Source organism: Globicephala melas, chromosome 8, assembly GCF_963455315.2.
Source record: "Globicephala melas chromosome 8, mGloMel1.2, whole genome shotgun sequence".
Lineage (NCBI taxonomy): Eukaryota > Metazoa > Chordata > Mammalia > Artiodactyla > Delphinidae > Globicephala > Globicephala melas.
Window position 1 is genome coordinate 89,254,924 of NC_083321.1, and position 27,579 is coordinate 89,282,502.

General features: G+C 55.6%; 2 protein-coding genes across 3 annotated transcripts in view; one reads left to right on the plus strand and one right to left on the minus strand.

Moving 5' to 3' along the window:
• The first annotated feature begins 3,010 nt into the window (after positions 1 to 3,010).
• Positions 3,011 to 15,623, plus strand: ANKK1 (ankyrin repeat and kinase domain containing 1). The gene is made up of 8 exons (XM_030837268.2): positions 3,011 to 3,192; positions 9,087 to 9,381; positions 10,792 to 10,943; positions 11,189 to 11,238; positions 11,862 to 12,017; positions 12,721 to 12,839; positions 13,477 to 13,513; positions 14,410 to 15,623. The coding sequence occupies exons 1-8, from the start codon at positions 3,011 to 3,013 to the stop codon at positions 15,621 to 15,623; spliced, it is 2,205 nt and encodes a 734-aa protein (XP_030693128.1).
• Positions 15,624 to 21,262: 5,639 nt separating this feature from the next.
• DRD2 (dopamine receptor D2) overlaps positions 21,263 to 27,579 on the minus strand; it is a 66,657-nt gene continuing 60,340 nt past the window's right edge. The window contains exon 8 of one of the 2 annotated variants that reach the window (XM_060304485.1): positions 21,263 to 21,306. In XM_060304485.1, coding sequence (XP_060160468.1) covers positions 21,302 to 21,306 — 5 coding nt within the window. In that variant the 3' untranslated portion in view covers positions 21,263 to 21,301. Of the gene's footprint in view, positions 21,307 to 25,873; positions 26,556 to 27,579 lie in introns of those variants that run through there. The other variant, XM_030837297.2, reaches the window with a different exon arrangement.

A 27,579-nucleotide genomic window follows, 5' to 3' on the forward strand; every position in this document is an offset into this window, starting at 1 on the left:
TCTGGTGGGACTGGATCATGGTCAGACTACCCTAGTAGCTAATTTCCATTCATCGCACCCATCCCCGTTCATGGGTAGGAGGGCAGTGAATGCGGAGCTTTCCTCTCCAGCTCTCTGCTCTCCACCCACTGGCTGTGGACTTCCTAGGCAGGCAGGACCTAGTAACTTCTGCATTCAGACCACTGGGGGAAAAAATCAGCAGTCTATAGATTGTCGTTGTTCTTTCCCAGATCCCTAAGTATCACCCTACCTCTTAATGAGGGATCCAGGAACTCTTTGCCTCTGTGACTTTACATTCAGAAAGAGCCCCTCCCCTTATTTCTCTCAGAGTTTTTCCAAAGACTACTAGGCTTTTGTCCTGGCCCACTTTAGAGAGCCCAGCTACAGGTATATATCTATTTTGTAGTTATAGGTACATGTACATATCTATCTTGCCAGATTCTTCAAACGCCTCGGAGGTGCCTGATCCCTCAGCTTGGCTGTTTCAACAGATAGGTCAACAGTAACACATGCCAGGTCCTTTGTGTCCCTCCGCCCACCCTGTGAAGAAATGAAGAAGAGTTTTCTTCGGGATTCTGACACCTGCCTTGAGCCCTGGGTATCTCCTCCCACAGGGATGATTCCCCGGCACTCCCGTGATGGTCTCTGCAGAGGGCCAATGGCAGATTCTGGTTTCTTGCTCTCCCTAGAGAGCCACTTCAAGTGTAACTGGTCCAAGGGGAATTTCCTTGATGGATTCAGGCCATTTGACCCTGGTATTTCCCCCAGTGGCCTAGACAGATCATGTTGAGGGTCAGAGATCAACCTTCCTTAGGTCCCATGGGCCACCTTCCCAATCTCCATGCTCACCCACCCAGCAGAAGCTGAGACGCATTCTCCTTGGTCTCCTGATCTCCTTGACAATAATATCCTCTGTCATCTTCCAAGCTTCCCTGGGGGAGGGTCTGAGACTTGTTGGGAGTAGGCAGGGCTGCTCCAGGGGCAGTAAGTCCTGTCGGGCCCTGTCTTGCTCCAGCCAAAGCAAGCCAGGGCCTCCCTCTGACATTGTCTTTGGGGGTATGTCTCCTGCTCTGGAACAGTTTCCATCGCCTCCACCCTCTTCCAGGGAGCACGACCCCCTTCCCTCCTTTTCCCCCATATCCTTTAAAGGCTCCTGTTATGCCCAACCCTTTCCACAGGGACCAAACAGACCTGGGTTTGAATCTCAACTCCCACTTACTAGTTATGTGGCCATTCACTACTTCCTGTCTTCAAGCCTGGTCCCCCCATCCCTCACAAATGGGGAGATATTAACCTCATGCTGTTGTTGTGGATTTAAACAAGATCATATCTATAAAGTTTGTACAGCAGGTAAAGGAACTACTGACCTTGGAACAAAGTTAAGGCTCAATAGTGGCACTGTCTCCGGGCCAATCTTCAGTTTTCACTCTGCCCACCAGAATTCATCCTGGGGAAGGCGGGTAAATTGTTATGGGAAGCGCAAGTGCCCCAACTCCCACATGGGGTCCCTGCTCACCTATCATGGCCATGCTGCTCCCCAGGAGTCTGGCAGGAGTCAGGATATAGGGCTCTACAGGTTAGGGCCAAAGGCAAGGCATGTCCTCCTCTGGTAGGCAGGCTCCTCAAACTTGAGGATGGTCACCTGGGGGTTCCCTGTGGACTTTGGCTCACCTGCCCAGCTGCAGGTGAGAAGTGACCTACCCTCCACTGCTCTGTGACAGTTCCTTTAGCAGCACCTGCCCTGGAATGGCCCTGGGAAAGCCACCTGTTCAAGCACTTATAATTTTCTCTGTTCTGGGGGGTCTCTCAGGTGAGCGGGCAAGTCCATGGACCCAAAACCCAGAGATACCCCGCGCCCCACCCAGGTTCAGCACCAGGAAGCTTTCCTGTATCCTCACCTGTATCCCCAGACAAGGACCAAGAGACCTCCCACAGTGGATGCCAGGAAAGAGGAAGGAAGTAGGGAGTTCGGAGAAAGGAAGGGGAGGCCACCCAGATGTGCTTCCGCAGGACACCTCCCTTCCCTTTGCCATTGGCTAACTTTACCCACCAGGACAGCTTCACATCTGTCCAGAAGCCACGTTTGCCTCTGCAGGTGCATCTTCTCCCCTCCTGCCCCAAGTCTCCGCACTGAGCCCTTGACCAGATTCCTCCACAGCCCCACCCTGCTCTGTGTTCGTCTCCTCCCAGGCTGCCCCAGTCATGCTCCAGCTGCTCCCTGAGCCTCATCTCTGGCCCCTGGCAACAAGCCACCCCAGTAACTGGGCTAAGGAGTTCACCTCCCCCATGGTCAACCCCAGACCCAGCACTCATCCCTCTCAGGTCGGGGCCAAAAGCAGTGCTGAGAAGGGGAGCTCCCGCCTCTCACCCCATGGGTCCTGCTGACCCCTCCTTGGTGACCTTCTGCATGCAGAGACTGACTGGCAAAGAAACAAAAAAGCCGTCAACAACAAAGGAAGCGCTAAGTCAGCCAAGCCAGCTGATCCAGACCAGAGAATCCGCGTTACAACGTTTTACTCCAGACTTGCTGTGGAGGCGTGGGTTCCAGGCCCCCAGCTCTACAATGGAGACCCCTGGCAGGGCCCCGAACCTTTTATAAAGCCTCAGGACTTACAAGTTGAATGAATAAATGAATCTACTTCCGCGTAGAGTTAGGTCCAAATCAAAGGGGGCCAACTGCTCCGGCCAGACTCCTGTTTCTAATTTCAGGATACCTTCCACTCCCAGCACCTACCCAGCACCTACTCAGGCCGAGACTGAGGAAGGATACTGGGGCGGGACAGAGTCTTTTGGGGTGCTGCGCAGAGACGAACCCTCTTTCCGGTCCGCGCCCCCATCGCTGCCCGCGGCCTCAGGGCTCAAGCTGGCTTTCCCCGCCCTCGCAGGGCTGAACCAGTTCCTCCCCGCTGGCAACCCCACCCTCCTGGAACCTGCCTCGCAGGAAGCGGAGGGTGCAGCCCGGCCGGCCGGGAGCGCGCGGGGCTTGGAGGGCCCGGGCCGTGCCGACCCCATGGCCGCGGGCGTGGAGCAGCGGCTGGGCGGCCTCCCCGTCTTCACCCGCGACGACTTCGAGGGCACCTGGCGCCCAGTGGCGAGCGGCGGCTTCAGCCAGGTGTTCCAGGCGCGGCACAAGCGCTGGCGGACCGAGTACGCCATCAAGTGCTCCCGCTGCCTCCAGCCTGACACCATCAGGTACCCGCCTGCCTACCCCCTCCTTTTGCGGAGGAAAACCCGAGGCCCGGGGAGCTCCCGAGGGAGGGGCGGCCGGGTTGAGGCTGAGGACTGTTCTCTCCACTTTTCTAAACTCTGTCCTGTGGCCTGAGCTCCCCAGGCACAGCCCTGTCTGTTTCTGGCTCTGAAATAAACTTGACTCTGTTTGTGGAATCAAACCTATGTGTGAAATCCACAGAGGTCAGAGGTGAGCAGGAACTACCCTCCAAATACGCCTTCGTTCCATTCAACCTCCCAAACTGGTCCCGCCTGCTTCTTTCCAGCCTCACCTTCCTTCCAGGTGTCGGCTTGGTGATGACTGCTCTGGATGACCCTCTGCCACCCTCCTACCCACCCCCTAACTCGCAGCGCAGGCAGGGCCGGGCTTGCTCAGAGCCTGTGGCACTCGGCTCAGTGATGCTCAGTGACCTGGGGGGAATCACAGGTTCCACACCAGGGGCAACTCTTGTCTGGTGTGGTCCCAGCCCAGCCCGTGCAGGCTGATGGGGGCTTGCAGGGGGTGGTGGTGGAGGCTGCCCAGCCTGCTGGCCTGAGAGCCTGTCCAGCCCTCACACCGGCACTGCCAGCAGGTCAATCCTGGAGTGCTGCTGTCTCCGTCCTTGTTTTTGTCTCTGGCTTCTCCCAGGTCCCATTATACGTACTATGACCACTCCCTGGCAGGCCTCCTTTTCCCTCTTACTACCTCTTTCCCATTGCTTCCACCCATCTCTGCCTTTCCATTGCTTCAACCCATCTTTGCTGGTACTGGCTGTGCCCTCGCCCCTCGTGCAGCCATGGAGACTCTGGGATGTGAAGTGTGAGATGATAACCATGTCCTCCTCCCAAGCCTCCTGGGACATCACCTAGAGCGCCTTGGGGGTGCAGGGAGCAACTCCTATTGGCATCTTTCCTGGTCATTCTCTGTGGTCACTAGGCAAGCTCCCAAGACACAGCCTCCGGTCCCACACACCCAAGTCCCTTCTCTCACTCCCAGACGCCCACCTGCTTAATGAATAAGGACAAAGTGAGATAGCCCCAGACTCACCCACCTTCCTCCCTCAACATCCTGGCTTGGGAGTAGAGTCAGGTTATTCTAGGATCTATTCAAATCATTTACAGCCTTTGAAGCATTGACAAGACTACTCATGAGACATTGACAGTAACTCCCATCTCAATTCCCTTCCCAATTCCAGGAATCCTTGGGTGGAAAGGGCTAAGGGATTTACGGTAATCAATGCCTGCCACGTGTGGAGTGCTATACGAGGAGTTTCATGAGTATGACTTCACTGAATCCTCCTTCCATCATCTCATTCATTTGTCCTCCTGATGACTGTTTGTTGCTCACCTACTATGTGCCAGGCTCTGTGCTGGACCCTGAGATATAATGATGAATGCCACAGATATAACCCTCTAAATATTCTCCTGGAGCTTGCAGATAGGGGAGAAGAGACATTAATCAGATAACCCCACGTGCAAATGTAAGCGTGCTGCTGTGAGAGGTGTAAGAAAGGAGAGAGTTGTGGTTCCATGAAGGCTTATTGTTGGAGTTTGAGATCAGAAAAGGCTTCTCTGAGGAAGATACACTTGAGCTGAAATATGAAAGATGAGTCTGAGTTAAGTGGGTGAAGAGAGGAAAGCTTTCCATGTTGAGTTTAAGGTGCCTTTAAACAACCAAGAAGAACTGTCAGGTAGACTCCAGAGTAAAGCTGTGAGCTAACAGTATTAAAATTTGTGAATCATTTGTTATAGGTGTATTTGAAGCTAGGACGTAGATGACATTCACTCATTCTAAGCACTAAGTGAACAAAACAAAGTCTCTGCCCTGGTGGAGTTTATAATCTAATGAAGGAAGACAGAAAACTAACAAACAAACAAATATTTTTATCTATATCCCTTACAAACCACCTGACATTTTCTTTGATTAAAATACCTAAGGAGAGTTGAGTAGTCTGATCTTCCAAAAAAAAATTTTGATCTTCCAATAAATAGTAATTTGTGGGCTTTTTTGCCCAAAATGTTAAGATTTTATTTACCAAGGTTCTTTGTTGTACAGAAGGGAAAAATGCTGTTACAATCTCAGTGTAAGTGGTAGCCACACATGGCTGACTTACCAATCGCAGCTCTCCACCCTACGACAAGGGTCTTACACGAAACTCTGACAATGCTTATAATTTTGTCGTCACCTATAAATTCGTTATAATGCTTGGTGGTAGATTTCCGAGAGGGACTAAATGGGTGAAGGCAGAATGTCACAGGAACTCTTCTTTGGTTCTTTGCATGGGTGGGTGTCCTAGGGTTTGTATCACAGCTACCTTAAAAGAAAAGCTACCAACTCCATTTCAGCAGTCCAGCCAATACGGAACTCAAGAACAGATAAAGCAAGGTAGGGTTTTTGTGCAGGTTGTTTGGAGTCTTTCCTTCAGCTTTCCTAGTTTCTTCCTCCCCTTCATCCTCCTCATTTTCTTCATTTATCACCTTCTCCGTCACATCCAGATTCTCCCCTCCCTTCACTTCATCCCCTTCCCCTTCTGCATCTTCCTGTTCACCATCAGACTCTGCCTTCTCACTGTTTTTCTCCTCTTCCTGTGGGCATCTTCTCCTCCTTCATTCTCTTCTGGGGGGATAAGGATTGATGGAGCAGGGTTGCTATTTTCTATAGGCTTGAAATCCTTCCTAATTAAGTACTATTTGAGAATAGAGATTTGAAGCAAAGAAAGAGCAAACCATGTGGCTCTCTCAGGCTCTCTTAGTGTTCTAGGCAGAGGGACGAGCAAATGCAAAAGGTCCTGAGGAGGGAACAAGCTTGACATGGTGGGGCAGGTCATAGAGGGCTTTGTAAGCCATTGTAAGAACTTTAACTTTTATTCTGCATGAGAAGAGAGCCACTGGACAGTCCTGAGCAGAGCAGTGACATGCTCTGACTGACATTTTAAAAGTACCACTCTGGCTGCTGGTGGAGGGGAAGAGAGAGAAGCAAAGGCACCAGTTAGGAGGCTTGGGCCAAGATGCCAATGGATAGAGGTGGTCACCAGTGGTCAGATTCTTGCTATATTTTGAAGGTAGAGCTGACGGAATGTGCTGAGGGGCAGCTTGTGGGAAGGAGAGGAAGAGAGGAGTCCAGGATAAGCAAGATCTTTGAGGGCTAGAGGGATGGAGGCCCCGTTCACTGAGATGGAGAAGGCTGAGGGAGGAGCGGGTTTGAGGGGAGAATCAAGAGTTCAGCTTTAGACACGTAAAGTGTCGAATACCCAGTTGGAGATGCTGAGATTGCCTAGAGACAGAGTACGGAATAAGAAGAGGAAAGAAGAGGGCCTGGGACTGGGCCTAATGATCAGGTCACACAATAGGAGCCCGCAAAGTAGGCACTGACCCTACACTGAGAACGAGAAAATTGCTTGTAGGCTCCAGCAACATGGGAGTCATCGGTGACTAGCAACAGCCTGTCAGTGAGGTATTAAGACCAGAAACCAGATGAAAGGGGATGGGGGGAGATGAAGAAAAGAGAAAGACAACAGGTGTAGCAAACACTTTCAAGAAGTCGGGGTGTCCAGGGGAGTTGTGCAAGTTACTGTTGTTCCCATTTTACAGTTAAGAAACTGAGGCCCAGAGAGTTTGATTGTTCAAGTTCATACAGAGAATAAGGTGAAATTGGGATTCGAAAGCAGGGCAACGCGATCCCAGATCCCTTGCTTTTTCCACTTCATGACAGGTGTCTTCTCAGTTCTTGTGACTTCAAAAGTACAAGAGGAGACAGATAAAAGAAAAAATATTGCAGAGGTTTGAGGGGAGAGTCCTTGAACAGTAGAGCAGTAAAGACAAGAACGGCAGAAACCAGGACTAGCCAACCTGTCCAGATGCGAGGGAGAGCAGGTGCTTTTCCCTGGAGGAGAGGAGTCTCTGGCTGGTTTCCCAGGGAGGTCCTGTGAGCACATTTCCAGCAGCCTCTGACTGCAGTGCCAGTGCAGCTTTGCAAATACTCTGCTTTTTAAAGATGTCATTTCTCCTTAATCTTCATCCCCGCAATCCCAGAACAATTTATAACAATTTGCATATTTGCTGTTTTGTGGCACGTACAGTGAAAAGAGTGAAAAGTTTGCAAATGCTTATTTTGTAAGGCTTTCCTTTAAGTATTGACTTCTGTTCAGTTCAACAAAGATGCCTTGTGCTGTACGTGGCCATGTGCTGTGGGGAGTACCAAGATGAAAACTTATACTTCATCTCCAAAATGGAATCCCGTGCAGCCATTACCGCGCTTGCTTTGAGAGAATAACGATGCAGGAAGTGCTCCGCTACACCAACAGGGAAAAGCAGATCGCAGAACAGCCCACGCTATGTGATGGCAAGAGGGAGTGGAGGAGAAAGGAGTGACAGGGAGGGAGAAAAGGAGAGACGTTCCTTGAAATGTATTGTAAAAGGATACGCTAAATTATTAACAGAGGCCACCTCTAGAGGGTTGGGTTACTGATGATTTAATTATTATTACTATTTTTATTATTACTTTTTGGCTGTGCCATGAGGCTTGCAGGATCTTAGTTCCCCGACTAGGGATCGAACCCAGGCCCCACAGTGAAAGCACTGAGTCCTAACCACTGGACCGCCAGGGAATTCCCTAATTTTCTTTTCTATTCCCTAGATGTTCTACAAGGTATATATATTACTTTCACCATCAAAAAGTCAATAAATGATATATTTTTTCAATATTTTTTATTGAGATATAGTTGATGTACAATGTTGTGTTAATTTCTGCTGTACAGCAAAGTGATTCAGTTATACATATATATATACATATATATATACATTATTTTTTTAATATTCCTTTCCATTATGGTTTATCATAGGATATTGAATATAGTTCTCTGTGCTATACAGTAGGATCTTGTTGTTTATCTGTTCTCTATATAAAAGCTTACATCTGCTAACCCCACCTCCCACTCCATCCCTCCCCCAACTCCCTGCCCCTTGGCAATCGCCAGTCTGTTCTCTGTGTCCTTGATTCTGTTTCATAGATAGGTTCATTTGTGTCATATTTTAGATTCCACATATAAATGATATCATATGGTATTTGTCTTTCTCTTTCTGACTTACTTCATTTAGTATAATAATCTCTAGTTGTATCCATGTTGCTACACATGTGGCATTATTTCATTTTTTATGGCTGAGTAGTATTCCATTGCATATATGTTCCATATCTTCTTTATCCATTCATCTGTCGATGGGCATTTAGGTTGTTTCCATGTCTTGGCTATTGTGAATAGTGCTGCTATGAACATAGGGGTACATGTATCTTTTTGAGTTACAGTTTTGTCTGGATATATGCCGAGGAGTGGGATTGCTGGATCACACGGTAGCTCTATGTTTAGTTTTCTGTTTTCCATAGTGGCTGCACCAATTTACATTCCCACCAAAAGTGTAGGAGTGTTCCCTTTTTTCCACATCCTCTCCAGGATTTGTTATTTGTAGCCTTTTTAACGATGGCCATTCTGACCATTGTGAGGTGGTTCCTCAATAAATCATATTTTAAGAGAGAAGCAGGAGGCATAATTTTGGTCCTCCACAGGCTTGCGATCTCCTTGGGGAGGTAGACATATAGAAGTGGCCAGAATAAATGGCAGGCTTTTTGTGGCCACGTCTGTAGAATGGGCTGGCTCCTGCATTTGCAGACCCCTTTACTTCCTGTCTTGTTGCATCTGGGCCCTAATCTGTGCATCCACTGGGCATCATCTCGTGTCTCTCTTTCCCCCTCCATTACCTTGCAAGCTCCCAAGGCATCTCTGGGTCTGCACAGCCTGGTATCAAGTCTAGTTTGTGTGTCCTGCTAGTTGCTCTTGTAATTAAAGGGTCAGCTCCTTCTGTCTCTCGCTCCTGTCCCTCCATAGCTCTGACGTGAATTGCCTCATTGAAGAAGCAACCAAGATGGAGAAGATCAAGTTTCAGTACATCGTGTCCATCTACGGGGTATGCGAGCAGCCCCTGGGTGTTGTGATGGAGTTCATGGCCAATGGCTCCCTGGAGAAGATGCTGCCCACTCACAGCCTCTGCTGGCAGCTCAAGTTCCGCATCATCCATGAGACCGGCTTGGCCATGAACTTCCTCCACAGCATGAACCCACCACTTCTCCACCTGGACCTCAAGCCAGGCAACATCCTCCTGGACAGCCACATGCATGTCAAGGTAAGGACCCTAGTGAACCCCTCTGCCCCCTTTCACTCCAGAGCCTTCTCCAGATGAACAGGATTATTTACTGCCTGTCAAGAGTTTTTGTGGTTGTTCTTGTTGTTTTTAATATTTATTTATTTGGCTGCACCAGGTCTTCGTTGCGGCATATGGGACCTTTAGTTGCAGCATGCGGGATCTTTAGTTGCGGCATGCAGGAGCTTTTTAGTTGCGGCATGCATGTGGGATCTAGTTCCCTGACCAGGGATCGAACCCGGGCTCCCCGCATTGGAAGTGTGGAGTCTTAGCCACTGGACCACCAGGGAAGTCCCCTGTCAAGAGTTTTAAGCAGCTCCCTTCATGGATAAATGCTGAAGGCAGGGATCACACCTAAAACAGATAGATGCACAATGAAATTTGGTGCATGAAACTGGGTATCAGGACGTTTGCAAAACCCCTCTTTGAATGCCAGTCTTCCATTTCTAATGTGGGTAGAATAATCTCTATCCCATTCTTTGCTTCAAGTGAGAATGTGTGTACATGAGATGTTCTTAAGAAAGGTCATGATGGCCATTTTTTCAGGTCCTAAAACACGCCCCGCTTTCATTTCTGCCCCAGGACCTTTGCACATGCTGTTTCCACTGCCAGGAGCAGTGTTCCCCCACTCCCTCTTTATCCAGTAAAGGCCTACACATCTTTCAGGTCTCAGCTTAAACAGCACCTCCTCAGGGAGGTTTTCCCTGATCCACCCCCGTGGGCCCCTGTTATATACCCTCACCGTACCTCTCTTTTTATACTGCTAACCCCAATTGTAAGTATATAGGCATTTGTGAAACTATTTCATTAGCGACTATACCCCCTATTTGAATAACCACTTAGGAGAGTAATGGGCGCGAGGCTTTCATCATTCTTATCTGCTGCCTGACCCTCAGTATCCAGCCTGGTTGGCACTCTGAATTGTCAGTTTATTGATGTATGAATGAATCAATGGATGGAAGCAACGTCAGAGATAAACATACATGGTGTCAATGCTTCAGGGCCCGTGAAAGTTGGATGAACAGAAGCTCACCGAAGACGCCACTTTATCCACAGTCCCTTGGGGTAATGGCCACACCTTCCAAGTACTTACCATGTGCCGGGCACTGTTCTAAGTGCCTTTTGTATATTTCCTTATTTAATCCTCATGATAGCACTGTGAGTTAAGTACTTATCTTGTTTCCCTTTTATAGATGAGGAAATGGAGTTTCTGAGAAAATAAGTAACTTGTTCAAGGTCACCCTGTGGTACATGGCAGTGCTGGGAGAGAGCTTATGGTCTCAGTGGCTACACTACAGTGGCAGTGAAGATAGTGGGAGGGATGAGAAACTCAGGCAGTTTTCTAGAGGCAAGACTGTATTTCCCCCCATCCCCATCCGGGCTTCCTCCCAGGTGTCAGACTTCGGCCTGTCCAAGTGGATGGAACAGTCGGCCCGGATGCAGTACATCAAGAGGTCAGCTCTGCAGGGCACCCTCAGCTACATCCCCCCTGAGATGTTCCTGGAGAGCAACAAGGGTCCAGGTCCCAAATACGATGTGTACAGGTGAGAGGGAGGCTGGGCTCCAGGCCACATACCCAGGACGTAGCTTGTGGTCAACGCCCTGCCTGGACCCCAAGACCCAAAGGGCAGGACAAGGATGAGGCCTGGCCCCTCCCTGCCCACGTGGGAGGAGGAGGGATGCGGGGGGATTCTGGCTGGAGAGGCATTGCCTAGGTTTTTGTGGTCCATGGGGCCCCCCTGCTGGATGTCCGAGACGCCACTCAGGGGGCGCTTTCCCCCATCTGCAGCTTCGGGATTGTCATCTGGGAGATCCTCACTCAGAAGAAACCGTATTCAGGTAGCACGCGACAGGGGCACTGTCAGATGGGGTCCCGGAAGGGACTGGGAGGCTGGGGGTTCGTGGGGGCAGGGGCAGGCGGCAGGTTTTTCTTGGGGACTGTGTTGCTCTTTAAGGGTTCCCGTCCTCTCACCCTCCTTCCTTCCTCCCCCTACTTTCTAGAGCTCACATGACGGTGAAAGAAAGGGCAACCCTCAGCCCAGGCCATACTCTCTGCCTCTAGTTCCTTTGCTTCAAAGTGCTCTTTCCTGTTTCTCTCACCCCCAACCCTGCCACCCAGGTGTCCGGCAAATAGATTGTCAGGTAATTTGGATAATCCAGCAAAGTTCAAAATCAGAGCCTGTAACTAGGCCTGCTGGTCAGTCCTGCCATCTTTGGACAGCAAGAGCCCGCAGTGAGGGGCCATGGCCGGTCTCGGCCTGGGAGGGGTTGGAGCTGGACCAGAGACCCAGCTGCTCCAATCGGAGCCTCAAGTCAGCCTGCAATCTAGTTATTAACTTACTGTGCATGTATGGGGCCCCTGCTGTGTGCACCACCCTGTCAGGATCCTCAGAGCCCCCATCCCCTGCCCATCCCCTCTGGCCCTGCCTCAGTACCCGCATAGCCTGGGCCCCCTCTCACAGGCTTCAACATGATGACCATTATGGTGCGAGTGGCCGCAGGCCTGCGGCCCTCCCTGCAGCCTGTCTCTGATGAGTGGCCGGCGGAGGCCCAGCATATGGTGGACCTGATGAGGCGCTGTTGGGACCAGGACCCCAAGAAGAGGCCCTGCTTTCCAGGTTCTCATCAGCCTGATGTACACAGGGATGAGGGAGATGGGTGGGGCTGGGGGGGCCCACGGGCCAGGAGCGGTGGTTGAAGCCCCGGGCCACTCCTGAGAGCTCTGCAGGGAGGGCCCTGCGTGGCACTAGGGCAGACTCTGTACCACAGTGCGGTGTTGGCAGGGGGTGGGAGGGTGGGGGGTGTGGATGGCAGAGGGCCGGTGGCAGCTGAGGACTGCGGTCTGGTCTCTTTGGGTTAATGTGTAACCTTATGGGAGGTAGAATAGAAAAACCTTCATTGCTGGAAGGCATCTGGGCCCGGCTCTGTTGCTTCTGAGGCTCCAGTTAGCCTGCGTCCTCTCAGGCTGCAGCGTCCTCATTGGTAAAATGTTCCCAGACCATGAGATCACAGGCGGGATGGGTCTTGCGGTCATCCACTCCTTTAGGAACTATGCAAACGTATGCACGTGTGTAAGCGTGAGCATCTTAGCAATGCTTTATGGAACAGGTCTGACCCTCCAAAAGGGCCAGAGACTTGCCAAACGTGGCCCCACTGAGCCAAGGCAGGACCCTAGCTTGCAGGCCTTCTGGTGCGCATGTGTGGATGCCCCTGAGCCCAGGGATGGGTTTTGGGAGGGGGGACGTGGGACATATTAGGGTATTTAAAATGGGGAAGAACTGCAGCCCAGCCTGTCACTTTCTTTTGCTTTTTTTGGAGCAGACATCACAGTGGAGACAGACACGCTGCTGTCCCTGCTCCAGAGTCCTGTGGCTGACCCAGAGAGCGAGGCCCTGGCCAGGAAGGTGTCCTGCACAGCGTGTCTGCGCCGGCCCCGGGAGGTGAGTGCGTGTGGGGCGGGCCTGGTCTCCGGCAGGCGCTGAGGATGCACGCACAGGTCCCTCCTCGTGAGGCTGCCTGGCTGAGGGGCAGGTGGGGACCGGAGCCAGTGCACGCTCTGCTGGCCAAGCCGGGCAGCCACTCGGGGACACCTTTTCTTAAGTTGCTCGAAGATGCTCTAAGGGCTGGCGGTAGCCGTGGCTCAGAGCCTCTGAGAAGGACGTGCCATCCCTCACATGCGTGACATTAAACAGAGCCTGTCCTGCAGAGGGAGACCTCGGCTCTCCCAGGCTCTCACCCGCTATGGGTCAGCGTCATCCTGGCTCTGCTGTCCTTTCCCTCACCTGGGAACCAGCTGTGGGCTTCCGTGGGGCTCTAGGCTGAACCCACAGGGCCGCCCTGCCTTCCCTGTGGCCCAAGGCGAAGTCAAGGCCCTGGGCCACCTCTTCCTGGCAGGGCCGCCTCTGCTCGGGGATTTCCCCTAGACACAGCTGGTGGCAGGGATGAGAGAGGAGGGGGTCTCCTAGGACAGGGTGGAATGTGAGTCCTGACAGGTGAAGGGAGGAGTGGAGGCCGGCATAGGCCAGAACTGCCCTGATCCTCTGATCCGCCCCCTGTCTTCTGGTTCTCCCTCCCCAGGTCAGTGAGGAGATCAGCCAGGAGCTAACAGACAGCGGTGAGTCCAGAGTGCGCAGCTGGAACCAGAGAACCCACAGCGGAGGAGAAAGTGGACTCAAACCATATCCTGTCCCCGCTTCCCCCCAAGGCCTGTCACAAATCAGGAGTCCGGGTTCCCTTTCCTGGCACCCGGCCCTGTGCTCCAGAAATGCACATGCCCCCGGGGGCCTGGCTCTGCTTCCCCTTCAAGTCTGTGTCCTTTTGAGGCCGGACTCCTCCCTTCCTGGCCGGGGAGGAGCACTGGTTTTCAACTCCGGTTGCATATTAGAATTATTTGGGGAATGAAAAAGTATACGATGCCTGAGCCACCCTAGAATAATTTAATCAGAATCTCTGGGGGTTTGGGCTGAGCAGTGATTTTCATTTGTTTGTTTTTTTTGTTTTGGAAATTGTTGCTTTTAATTCTAATACACCACTGGGTAGAGCAGGAGGAAGTGGGTCCTTAATGGCTCAGGAGGAGTTCAGATCTCGGAGCTCAGCTGCAAATTTATCTCCAATTTGCATTTATTTACTTTGTGCCAAGCACTGCTGGGGGAGTTCTTACCTACATGATATGATTTGTCCTCCCAGTGGTAGCATGAGGTTGGGCATTGTTCGTGTCCCCTTACGGATCAGGAGCTGGAAACTCAAAGAGGCAGAGAACACGTGATGCCAAGAGGTAGAGTCAGGATTTGCACCCCGGCCTCTTTCTGCCTCATCCTTACGGGAAGAGCTGCCAGAGTCAGTTCTCTAGGGCAGTGGAGCCTGCATAGAGATCCGGGATGCCGGGAAAGACGTTGCCCTCACTCCTATGTCTTTGTTCCTGGCTGGTACTTCCAGGAGGAGGGGGGATGGCCGAGATGACCTCTGGACAGGTCAGAGGTCCTCTTCTCAATCTCACCTTCCTCCCAGCAGACTCAGGAGACTACTTGAAGCGGGTCCTGACTCTCTCAGACGGCGAGAGCCTGGTCCTGCGTGATGAGCAGCTGCGCATCCGTGAGAACAAGGTCACTGCCCTCCACTTCCTGGTGGCCCAGGGCCGCCTGGAGCGGGTGAGGCTTCTGCTGGCCCAGGAGGTTGACGTGGACTGCCAGACGGCCTGCGGCTACACTCCCCTCCTCGTCGCCACCCAGGACCAGCACCCCGACCTCTGTGCCCTGCTCCTGAAGCACGGTGCCGACGCCAACCTGGTGGACGAGGACGGCTGGGCCCCGCTGCACTTTGCAGCCCAGAATGGGGACGACCGCACTGCCCGCCTCCTCCTGGACCACGGGGCCCGTGTGGATGCCCAGGAGCACGGGGGGTGGACCCCGCTCCACCTGGCTGTACAGAACAACTTTGAGAATGTGGCACGGCTTCTGGTCTCCCGTCAGGCTGACCCCAACCTGCAGGAGGCTGAGGGCAAGACCCCTCTCCACGTGGCCGCCTACTTTGGCCATGTCAGCCTGGTCAAGCTACTAACAGGCCAGGGGGCCAAGCTGGATGCTCGGCAGAGAAACCTGAGGACACCGCTGCACCTGGCAGTGGAGCGAGGCAAAGTGAGGGCCATCCAACACCTATTAAAGAGTGGGGCGGCCGCTGATGCCCTTGACCAGAGAGGCTACAGCCCACTGCACATCGCCACTGCCAGGGGCAAGCACCTTGTTGGCAAGATGCTGCTCAGGTACGGCGCCAGCCTCGAGCTGCCGACCCACCAGGGCTGGACGCCCCTGCATCTAGCAGCCTACAAGGGCCACCTGGAGATCATCCACCTGCTGGCTGAGAGCCACGCAGACGTGGGGGCTCCCGGAGGCATGAACTGGACCCCCCTGCACCTGGCCGCCCGTCATGGGGCAGAGGTGGTGGTGTCCGCACTGCTGCAGTGTGGGGCTGACCCCAATGCTCCCGAGCAGTCAGGCTGGACGCCCCTCCACCTGGCGGTCCAGAGGGGGGCCTTCCTGAGCGTCATCAACCTCCTGGAGCACCATGCAGACGTCCACGCCCGCAACAAGGTGGGCTGGACGCCTGCCCACCTGGCCGCCCTCAAGGGCAACATGGCCATCCTCAGGGTGCTGGTCAAGGCCGGTGCCCAGCTGGACACCCAGGACGGGGTAGGCTGCACACCCCTGCAGCTGGCCCTCTGGAGCTAAAAGCAGGGCACTGTCGCCTTCCTCGAGGGCAAGGAGCCCTCACTGGCCATTCTGGCCGGGGCTGAGCCTGGAGCCCAGACGGAAGTTTAGACCACCTGCAGTCTCCTTACCTGTAAGGAAGAGAGGTTGGTGCAAGTGACGCTGGGTTTCTGGCAGGGCCCCTTCCCTGTCCTTGCCAGCTGCCCCTTACACCTTGAGAGGAGACGGGAACCTGGTCCCCTGGGTGGTGGAGGGATGGGGAGAGGAACACTGAGGTTGTAGCTGGGGAAGGGGCCCCTGGCTCAGAGATCTCCTTTCAGCCCTTCCTCCACGTGTGTCTCTAGCCAACTCTCAGCCTCTTCCTCCTGTACCTGGACTCAAGCCCCCAAAGTGAGTTCCCTCTTTATTCCCAAGGTTCCTGCCACCTTTAACCCCTTGCCCCTGAGTCCACAGGGGCCCTTGCATCCTAGAACTCTCTCTGAAGAAGGAGGGAGGCACAGAGGAGAGGGAAGTGTTCCCTCCCAGCTCACGTCTGTGTGACTTGGCCCCTTTCTCCGGGCGTGGTCAGGACAACCAGACACCCGTGCTCTGTGCAAGGGCAGGAGCTGAAATTTCAGAGGGATTTTCCACTTCCAGTTGAAAGCCCCAGCCAGGAGCCTGTTGCTGCACCGACCACCTTCCTGGCGGCTCTGGTCCCAGGGCCCAGGTCTGCCCTACAATCTCCTGCGGGGAAGGAAGGGTCTGCTCCAACCGCCCACGAGTGATCCTACATGGGACGCTTGGTCCCTGGTCCCCCTGCCTCACCCCTCACCCTTGGCTGTGTCCAGTTATGTGGCCGGTTTCAAATCTGACCATCATAAAGCTGTGGACCTGAGTCCCCGCCTCAGAGGTGGACTGACCCGTGGCGCAGGCCGGCTGTGGGGGCTGGTCTGGCGTGTGCGCGTGCGCGTGTGCGGTGCGGTGTGTATATGATCGTGCGTGCGTTCCCGCTGGGGAGGAGGCGGGGGCGGATGTGGGGAGGTGGGCGGTGGTGACGTCACCTGGAGGGGAGGTGTCTGGGCTTGGTGTGGAGCTTGCCGGGCAGGGACTTCCTCCTCGGCAACGGCTCAGGGAGCTCTGTCCTGCTCCCATCAGCTGGCCTGGCCTGGTCTGCGAGTTGCAGGGCAGGTTGCGGCAGGCCTGGGATTGCTCAGACTAGCCTTGTGTGACCAGTCCTGGGCTCAGCGGCCAGCAGCTTCTCCCTCCTCTCTGGCTGTGCCGGGGCTGGCCCACCGTTAGGAGGGGACAGGGTGGGACGGCAGGTGGGAGCAGGGCAGGTGCCCTAGGGGTCCTCTACGTCTCCTCTCTCCCTCTTCACACTGCTGGAGCAGCCCCTCCAACCCAAGGATATTGTGTAATTGTCAGAGAAGAGGAATCTTCTGCCCCAGCCACTGGCCAGCTCCAACCCCAGCCAACCCGCAGGCTTGCCTTTGAGTGTCAGCCTCATGGGCTGAGTGTGGGACCACCAGTCACCAGCGTCACGTGGGCGTGGGGTAAGAGAGGCGGAGCAGAAGACACCTGTCGCCCCACGGACATGCTGAGTGCGAGTCCGTTCTAGCAGAGCTGGCGGCACAGGTCTCCCATCCTGTGGTCTCTGGGCTGTGGTACCAGCCTCATGGACACTTCACCAAGCCACAGACTACAGCCCCCACAGAGAGTCCTGAGAGCAGCTTTGAATGGGGTTGTGCCCTAGAACAAAGGCTGTAAATCAGGCCTGCACATCAGGATCTCCTGGGTGAGGCGTGGCAGGGTTTTTAAAGTACCCGGCCCTCCCCTTGACCAGTTAAACCAGAATCCCCAGGGCAGGATCCTGGTATCAGCTGGAGAGCAGCCAGGGCTGAGGACCACCACCAGGGGGCGTCCCGTGGTTTCTTGCTGGGCCCTTAGCATCGCCATGAAGACAGTCACCAGCCGGCAGCCTGGGTGGTGGTCTTTTCCCCTCCTGGTTGGATGAGTGGAGACTCCTGAGGGCCGGGGCAAGGCTCACTCAGAGGACTGCTTCATGTCCCTGCTCCCTGCTAGCTGCCTGGGCCATTCTCTTTCTCGCTGAGACTAAGCCTCGGGCAAAACTTGTAGTTAAACGTGCCCCTGGGAGTTCTGTCTGTCCTAGAACGGCTGGCGCAGGAAAAGGAAAGGCAGAGGGCACAGCGCTGGTTGCTTCTCCTCACACCCTGAGGTCTGAGTCTAGCTCCAAGGCGAGGATTCTGCACGAGCCAGAGAAGGGGCGTGGGGCTGCCTGTTCAAAGCCAGGCGAGCTCGGAACAACTCGTGCGAATGTCAGGAGTGAACCACGGAAGGACAATGGTGTCTGGCTTATCCTGGTGGGAAGAGTTTGAGGGAAGACTTTGAAGAATGCAGTTAGAAAAGGTAAATGATTTTTTTTTTCTTGCACCTGTGGTCCTGTAAATGGCAGAGGTCCCATGGAGATGCACATGGGACCATGCCTAGGATTCATTTCAACTCTGATGATCCCAGGGTCTAAGCAGAGATCCTCAGACCCCTGCTTTCTCTACTCCCTTCCTCCAAGAGATAACTGAGGTCACAATTTCAGGCCAGCTCCAGCCAACACAGCCCTATCATTGCTTTTCATCACCACCTTCTCCCTTCCCAAGCCACCCCTAGCCAGACACAGACCCTACAGACACACACAGCATCTACCCTGAGTCCCATTTCAACAGAGCTGCCTTCTAGAGGTTTCCTAGGGAGGTTTAGAATTGGATTTTAGTAAGGCCTTTGCAATTCCCAAGGAGAGGATCTCGCTTGAATTTCGAACCTGTTTAGGGGAGATTGGGGTAGACGAGGATGCGAACCCCTAATTTCCTACTGGACGTTTGCACGTGAAGATCCTATAGACCCTTAAACTCAGTGTCCCAAACTGAACCTCCCCGTCCCCTCCCAAGCCTGCTCCTGGTTCTTCTTAGCTGAGGGGACTCCTAACCCAGGAGTCTTTCCGGACCAGCACTGTCCAACAGAACTTTCTGGGAGGACAGAAACCTTCCACATCTGCCTTTAACTCCATGTGCTGCTGAGCACTTCAAATGTGGCTGATGCAACTGAGCAACGCTTTTTTTTTTTTTTTTTTTTTTTTTTTTGCGGTACGTGGGCCTCTCACCGCTGTGGCCTCTCCCATTGCAGAGCACAGGCTCCGGACGACGCGCAGGCTCAGCGGCCATGGCTCACGGGCCCAGCCGCTCCGCGGCATGTGGGATCTTCCTGGACGGGGCACGAACCCGCGTCCCCTGCAACGGCAGGCGGACTCAACCACTGCGCCACCAGGGAAGCCCAGGGACCCAATTTTTAATTTCAACAAGTTAAATTTAAGCAGCTACAGGTGGCTGGTGAACAGACAGCGCAGTCTACACTCTTCCTCTCCATCTCCCCCCATCCAGTCAGTCACCCAGCTGAGTGGGGTTCATCAGGAAGGGCTTTCCGGAAGCTGCAATGTTAGAGGAGGACAAGGGCATAGCAGACGAGGGGTAATACCTGGACTAGGTGGGAGAGGCCAGGGCACGGGAGACTGGGGAATGTGAAAGAGCAATCAAGCTGTTTGTGGGTGCAGACAGCACAGCGGAAGAGCGGGGGCGGGGGCGGGTGGGTACTTCATTAGGACACCATGACGCCATTCATGATTCCAGAGCTTGGACTCCACATGAGGGTCAACTGTGAGCTCCGAGCAGAGGGAGTGTGCTATCGGAATGAACGCGCATTCCAAAGACCCCTGAGCCATGTGTAGGGTAAGGAGGCAGGTGGTGGAGAAGGGGGTCCTGCCTGTGAAGGGCCTTGTAGTCTGGCCGAGCTGGGGTGAGGTCTTTGCCTAGACTGAGCTCCGCCTCTCTCTTTGTAACGCGTATCGTTGAGGGGATGAAATTAGATCACGCACATCCCCGGCTGGCACTGGGACTCCCTTTACTTTGCTTCTCCTCCATTGTTCTGGTTCTGTCCTTTCTCACCGTTATCCTGGCCACCCACTCACTACCCTTTATCTAGACGGGAGCCTCCTTCCGCGTTCTCAGTGCTGCTGCTTAAGCCAATCCATCCCTCCCCAAGGAGGGCCCTGGGAGAAGGCGCCACCTATCTGGCCGTCCCCAGAGATGCAGACGGCCCTGTTTGTTCTGCCTGGGAGGCCTTCTGTGCTGGGAGGCGCCGTCCCTCAGGGGGCTTCTCTTGGTTGTGAGGCCAGGAGACCAGAAGGGATGGGGAGGTTGGCAAGCTGTAGCAACAGGAGTTAAAGTGCAGCACGAAGTCCAAAGAGGCTTCTGTGATGTCTCAGCAGGCAGGCCGGCTCTGGGGACCGGTGGCGTCTGCCCCCGAGTCCGACACCTGTGTAACCTCACACTGCAGTCACCAAGGGTTCCCCCAGGGATCAGCGGAAAACGCCTTGGACTGAAAAGGCACCCTAGAAGCATCAGGGAAACGAGGGGGCTGGGAGACTGTGTCCCTCCGAAGCCGACCTGCGGGGTGGAGCTCCTGGAAAGAGTGACAGGGGCTGGCGGAAGAGGAGGCCGGTTTCTGGGCCTGTGGCCGGGAGTGGAGGAGGGGGCAGCCAGCGGGCAGAGCACCAGAGGGGCCCCAGGGCTCCCTGAACACGCGGAGGGCAGCTCTGGTCCTCTGTTCGAGACCATTCCTTCCCTCCCTGCCCCCACCAGTGCCCATAGAACACAACTCCCGCCGCGTTCGGGCCTCCAGCAGGGGCTCCAGCGCCCCCAGGCCAGAGTTCCTCTGGTCCTACAGCTGGTCCTGCCACCCTGCTCACGAGCACAGGCCCCCTCCACCCGCCCCCCACCCCCCGCTGTGCTCCTGGGTCAGGGTCCTGCCTATTCTTCAACACCCAACTTGCCTGTCCCTGCATGTGAAGCCTTCTCTGACTGCCCAGCTGGAGATGGTCACTCTGTCCCAACACCCCCTGCGGTGAGGCTCCCTCCTGGTTGTGAGCGCATCACTGCATCGGCTTCTTTCCGCATTAGACCCAGTCCTCCCTCTGCCCTCCGTCTGTACCTGCTGCATAGGATACAGGCAGCGGGGTTGTTACTGTGACTTAGGGGAGAGAGGCAGCTGCCCGTGTGGGCTGAGATGAGGAGGGAAGCTGTTGGGGGCTGGGTATCGGAAAGGCTCTGAAGCTGGGCCAGCCACTAGCGTGTGACCCTAGGCTGCTAAACCTTCCTTAGACTTGGCTGCCTCATCTAACGGAGATAATGCTTATCTCACTGGCTTGCGGTAATGATCGACCCGGATGCCCTGTGGTCAGAGGGCAAAGCTGTTAGTAAGCACTCAACACAGTATCTTGCAGTTTCTCCCAAGTCAGAGGAATTTTCTCTTGGAAGGAGGCACAGACGACCCAGCCTCCTGCAGCCTTTCGGCGAGGATGCTCTTGGAAGCGGCTTTGCCAGCCTATTCAGGGGAGGAAGGGCCGGTTCTTCTTCAGTGCCTCGGTGTGGACTGAGCCTCTGAGACCTCTTGGGACACACCTAAAGTAGTGTCAGGTCAGCTGTAGGGCAGGGCAAGCCCCACCAGTGGGTCATGCCGACTGACACACAGCTGAGAGGCCCCAGGAGCCAGACAGGGGGTTCGATGTCAGCAAAGCAAGGTGGCCATGTCTGCATCTACCAGGAGAGGGTAGGGTCCAGGGCTGATGTTCCGATGGGCAGAGGCAGCGAGAGGGCTCAGCCTGCACAGAGAGGACAAATGGATGAAGACAGCAACTGCACAGTGGGTAGGGTGTAGGGTGGGGAGAAGAGGTTTGTACGTGAGGCTGAGAAGAGCCGGGTCAGGTCCCTGCTGCGGGGAGAACTAGACCACAGAACATGGCTCCTCCAGGCAATTTCCTCCCTCTCTTGCCCACTCCATCTTTTCCCTGCCCCGGATGGAGCACAGAGCCGGACTCTTCTCATGGGGCCAACAGGACAGTGTTTGGAGTGGGGCCTGGTCAGGAAAACCCAGAAGGTGTGCATGCTGTAGCTGTGCTCCTACAAAATCCCCTGCCTCTCCCATGTCCCAGGTGGCACCACCTCTGTCCCCCGCCCTGCTTCATCGGCGACATCTGACTCGCACTGCCCCTGAGGTTCTGGGGAGGCTGCCTCCCTTTCTCCAGCCTCACACACACATCTCCAGGTTTCAGGACAGAGCCGGGGTGAAGACTGGAGAAAGCGCAGGCAAGTGTGGTGGTCACACAGCATTTCCTGCAGACTCGGAGCTGCATGGCTCCAACCACGTAAAAGGCCTTTCCAGATGCCCTCCACGCCAGGGGTTCTGCCCAGCAGCTCTCACCCTGCTTTATTTGCCAAGTAGCAAAGGTGGGATGGGAGAGGGAATGGGAAGCTGCTCCTACCAGGTACCTCCTTCTCCCCGCCCCCGATCACCCCACAAAGCCAGAGTAGATCTCCCTCTGCAGAGATGGTCTGCCCTCTTCCTGCCAGCTTCCTGCTTCCCTGGATCCCCCAGAAGCAGAGCCAGGGGCACCTGGTTGGCGGGAGAGGAACTTCGGGTGCATGGATGCACAGAGTCTGGCCTCCCACTTCTGAGACGCCCACTACTGAAAGCTGCTTCCCCTAACCTGCGCCCCCCCACCCCAGCACCTACTCATTTACTCTTGCAGCCCCAATGGCCATCAGGCTGTTCATAGTCACCCCAAGGGCCGCATCCTAAAAGTCTGGTCCCAAATGGTTTTTCTTTTTCTCTCTCCTTTAAAAAATTTTTTTTCTGACTACAGTAGCCTCTCGCAACTTCACCCGGGGCTGGTCAGGGAAAGGGCAGGATGAATAATAAAAGATGCAGAGTTGGAAGACCTGGGCAACCACCTTCCCTGTATGAAACGCTTCTCCTCCCCCAGGGGTTATGAGGACAGGACAGCACTTGGGGCGAGGCCCACGCAGCATAGATGGTTGCCAACGTTACGGACACAGCCTGGGTCCTGGGACCAGGGAGGGCAGAGAGGCAGTGGGGCACAGGGCCACTGGCCACACATCCCCAGGACAGGGGTGGTGTGGGAAGAGATCCCCAGATAGGTGAGCACACTAGAAAGGCCCCCAAGGTGTGCCAGTCCTCAAAGTCCCTGTGTGCAGGCAACCGACTGCCCTGTTCTGAGCCCACCAGGCAGCAGGCTATGCGCTCGCTTCTCGGGGGGCCTCCTGCCCCACCATTGAGGAGGTCCTCTACCGTCACACTTCTTGCCCTCACCAGGGCCCTACCTACTTGTTCCGGGCCAAGGCATGCCGGGGCTGCTGTCTCCCACTCAGCCTCATCATCTAGGTTAAGAGCGCCCTGGGGCGGGGCAGCGTGTGCTGTGGCAGTGGTCGCCACACCCAGCCGGGGCTCCGCCAGGAGCTTGACCACTATCGTGTGATTGTGGGTAACGCCCGGCGTCCACTGGATTGTGAACCTGCGAAGGCAGGGATGTTGACCCCCTTTTCCACTGTTCATTCCCGGCACCTCGCTCAGGGTCTGGAGCACAATAAACAGTTACTCAATAAACATTCACCGAGTGAGATGCATGGTGAGGCGATGCAGTTTATCCTGCGCTGCTGCCGTCTCCATTCCCAGGACACCTCCCCCGCCCGTCGCCACCTGGGACTTCTCCAGAGCCCACTAGGGGACGAATAAGGGCCTGAAGCTTGAAGACCTGCAGTCACAAACGGACACCTGAGAGGAGGATGCAAAGTGCTCCACTGTGCCTGACCGGGAAGGCTCACACCTGAAGTGGGGCTTCCTTGCTGTGCTCTGGGAGAGGGGGCTGGGGGGTGCAGACTCCCCCTTCTGTAAAGGCAGATCAGTGATCCTTTGATTAAAAGGCATTCTACAGACAAAGGCGAGCACAGAGGCAGAAGCACAGGGACAGGCGGTGAGGAGAGAAAAATCGGAGCTGCAGCCTGCCCAGCCGCTGGCTTGCTACTGCCCTCGCTGTCAGGGCCTCTTGCGAGACAGCCAGAGCCTGGGCCGCCCCCTTCCACTTGGCGTTCCTGGGTCGCGCACCATCCCTCTGCCCCTGAAGCACCGAGTGGAGAGAGGGGGGAGCCCAGCCCTCCCCCTGCCCACTCCAGCTGTCAATCTGCTGTCTGGAAGAAAGACTTGAAGCTTCATGACAGCTGTGGGCAACTTTCCCTGCCCCGCCTCCCGCCCCTGCCTGCCCTCTTCCCCTCTGCTCCCTGTCAGTGCTCTTCCCAAACGGCTTTCAGGCTGCCTTCCCTCCTCCCTCCCTCCCTCCCTCCCTCCTTCCTTCCTTCCTTCCTTCCCTCCTTCCTTCCTTCCCTCCCTCCTTCGCTCCCTCCCTCCCTCCTTCCTTCCTTCCTCCCTCCCTCCCTCCCTCCCTTCTCTTCTTCTCTCTCCATCCTTTCGTCATCTCTTACAACTCCCACAGCTAATAAACCTATGTGACCTCCTGAGATTTCTAATGATGAGCTTTTAAGCTCCCATCCAGGTCAAGATCATTCATAGACTGAGTGTGTGTGTGCATGTGTGTGCGTGGGTGTGTGCGTGTATCTGTGTGTGTGTGCACGCGTGCACACGCGCGCCTTGGCTATGGGGTGGGTAACAGAGCTGACAGGTCTCGGGGGGGGGGGTTCTAGCCCCCTTGGGGGTCTGGTGCCTTCCGCAGGAGGGGGTCACTGGGTTATTGACCCCCCGTTCCAGCTAGACCAGGAGCCTGTTTTGCCCACCTTCTGGAATCGGGTATTCTGGGGACAGGAGCCTCTCCCAGGGCTTCGTGCTACATTCAGGTTCAGGGAGAAGATCAAAGTCCATAATTAAGTGTACAGGGCAAGTTAAGTGCTCCAAACTTTGGTGCTAAAAATATTGTATTTAGCATGCAAATTATGCCCTGACAGCTCCCCGGAGCCTGAGCCCGTGGGTGCCAGCACCTTGTTTGTTATCACCGCTGTTATTCTCAAGGTGGTAAGAATATTCCTCCTTCACTGGGTTGATTTACATTTCATTTTTAAAAAGCCAGATTTCTGTTGTTGGGTCAGTGCCAAGTCATGGCCCCAGAAGGCTTGGAGCTGCGACTGGTCTGGAGGCCAAGAGGCAGGAGGACACCAGGCCACGTTACGCAGGGCCTCCCCGCCTGCCCCGGAGGAAGGGGTCCTGATGCGAGACAGGGGAAGGGGCAGACACAGACGTGGGCACAGCCGCACCTCGAAGGCCACCTTTCCCACAGAGCCTTCTCTGCCCTGGTGGACGAGCAGGGCTAAGGACTGGGCCTGCAGAGGTGCCAGGACCTGGAGGGGAGCAGAGGGAAGTGGGGATAGCCTGGCTTGCCTCTGGTAGGACCCTGCTGCTCTGGCAATTAGGGGACCCGTGGGCTACTGGAAACGTTCTCCCCTTCCATCTTGGCTGGTGGTTGAAGATCAGGACCACCCAACTGCAGCTCTGAGAGCGCTCACGTCCCTCAGGAGGAGAGGACTGGATGAGGGGAGAAACACACAGGCACACACGTCTTCTCCTTGGCCCTCCTGCAGCAGCTCCTCTCCTCCTTTCCCCCAAAGTCCTGTACCCGCTGATGGGGGCCAGGGCCACCTTCTCTGGAGGGTCTGCAGAAAGGCTCTCCAACTCTGACCCCCAGCACAGACACGGAGCTTTGGCCACACCGGGTGCAGAGACTGGAGGTGACACTGCACCCTCCGCTTGAGGGGCCCTGCATGTGACTCTTGTCAAAGTTTTATTAGTTTGGAGCATGTGTAGTGATGTTACAGAGTTTGGGGCCTGGGGGCTCCCCCAAGCTGCAGCTTCCCCTCCTCCCTCTGGCAGGGCCAGGGCAGGCCGAACGGTATTCAGCAGCCGCTTAGCCATGGGCTCCTCTAAGGCGGAGGCAGTGGAAAGAAAGGGGGACAAGAGGACTGGAGAGTGGAGAGGCGGAAGGAAGAGAGAAGGACGTGGTTTGCGGCAGAGGGTGTCAGGAGCAGTCTCCCATAGGACCTCAGACACCCCCAACCAAGCCCCAAACATGTCATGTGCCCGCCTTCCCTGCCAGCTCTCCCAGGTTGGCCCGACATGTGCTACAGAGAGGCACCCACGTCCGTCAGGGGGGCAGCAGAATGGGCTTGGGATAGCGGTGGTCCTCTCCCCGCAGACCCTCCTGGGCTCTTGGAGTATGGAGACCTCACGGGGAGCTGGGTGGGGTCGGGACCCACTGCTGTGGATGGAAGTAGCAGCTCCTGCCAGGCTCGGTGGGGGAGAAGGGGTGAAGTTTTGGGCTTGGGCTTCTCTGGGGTCCATCCAGACCTGGTATGTACATGGGTCTCCCGGGCCTGAAGTTGCCTGGGGCCTTGGCAAGAGCTCTGGCTTCCCTGGTGTAGGCCTTGGGGGGTGTGAACTGTCCATCGCTCCCCACTGCCCGCTCCAGCACAGGCCTGTGAAGACCAGGCCAGCATGGCCTCTGAGCTTTGACACTGGCCCAGCAACCCCAGAGCCCCAGAGAAAGGTCAGAGAAGGCGGCTGTGTCTTTGGTGCCAAGGAGAGAGGGTCTGGAAGTGGGAGGGGGCTCCGTGAGCTGCCTCTGAGCCAGGGGTCCGGCCCGAGGGCTGGCACCGTGCCTGGCTCTCTAGCACTGCCCTGGTAGAGCGAGGGTGTGCGGTCAGTGAGGGCCGTGGAGCCAAGCTAACGCCGCAGGGCCTGCGGGCGAGGAGAAGGCCGAGTCTGCCCTGTGTCACCCTGCCCACGGCTCCCAGGGCCCGAGGCAGGGCCGCTGGGCAGGGAGTTGGGAAGCAGGCTGCTGTGCAGGTGGGCAGCTGGGTCAGCAGTGTAGGATCTTCAGGAAGGCCTTGCGGAACTCAATGTTGAAGGTGGTGTAGATGATGGGGTTCACGGCGCTGTTGACGTAGCCCAGCCACGTGAAGGCGCTGTACAGGACGGGTGGGATGTTGCAGTCACAGTGTATGTTCAGGATGTGGGTGATGAAGAAGGGCAGCCAGCAGATGATGAACACGCCTGGGGGAGAGGGGGGCAGTCAGGGGTGCCTGGGGCCGGGGAGGGCCTGGGTGGGGAGGCTGCGCCGGGTGGGGCAGAGGGGGAGGACCCGGATCGCGTGCTTCAGGCCCCGCCCAGGCACCAAGGCTGCAAGAGCACCGCAGGGGGAGGCGCGGACTTGGATGCTGGACCTGCCTCTGACCCCAGTTTGCAGTCATCTCACCTCCCTCGGCCTTGTTTTCCTGCCTGTGCAGTGTATATAACGATACCCACCTCATAAGGGAGGATAAAGGGCTTGGAAACAAATCCAAACGCTTAACATCCTGACACGGGTCAGCTGGTGGAAATGGCTGGATCTACTCTACTTCCTCGTCGTCTTTGAGACGACCTTCCGCAGAAGCTGGGAGTGGAGGGTCTGTTCACTGCCGTGGGGAACGCGCGGTTGGGGCCAGAGGGAGAGCTGGGTGCGCAGCCACTTAGTCCTCTTGGCATCCCCACGAGGAAGGCAGGAAACCGAGGCTCGGGACAGCTCTGTGATGTGCGCAAGGCCACTCCACTCTTGGTGGCAAAGCCGAGATCTGAACTCCAGTCTATCAAGGTCCCCAAGTGGCCAGGCGCTTGCTATGCTTTCCCCCAGCTTCCCCAGCCCTTGGTGGACACCCCTTGCTAATCCCCGCCTGGTGACACAAGGCTGTCACGAGTCCGACCTCCTGCCCACCTCTCTGCCTGCCTAACTCAGGACCTCCTGTTCGGTGGGACGCTCCGTGGGGAGGCACCGTCTGCACAGAATGCCACACGGGCACACGGGAATTCCCCGGGGATGGAGCAGTGCCTGGGAAGGGCAGGGCCACAAAGCAGAGACCCCCCAGGACTGGAGCAGAGGCCCTGGCCAGAGCCCGCTCTGCCTCTCCCAGCCGCGTGATCACGGGTTGGTCCCCTAACCTGCTATGACCACGAGCTCTCATTTGTAAAACCAGAACAGTGACACCTGTCCTTCTCATGTCATAGGACTGTTGGCAGACCAAAGGGATGGTGGGTGTGGGTG

Bases quoted from the DNA above. Each gene is read 5' to 3' on its own strand.
- ANKK1 (XM_030837268.2), top strand. From the start codon at position 3,011: ATGGCCGCGGGCGTGGAGCAGCGGCTGGGCGGCCTCCCCGTCTTCACC. The intron at 9,382-10,791 runs GTAAGGACCCTA...GCTTCCTCCCAG, and splicing joins ACAGCCACATGCATGTCAAG to GTGTCAGACTTCGGCCTGTC. The intron at 11,239-11,861 runs GTAGCACGCGAC...CCCCTCTCACAG, and splicing joins TCAGAAGAAACCGTATTCAG to GCTTCAACATGATGACCATT.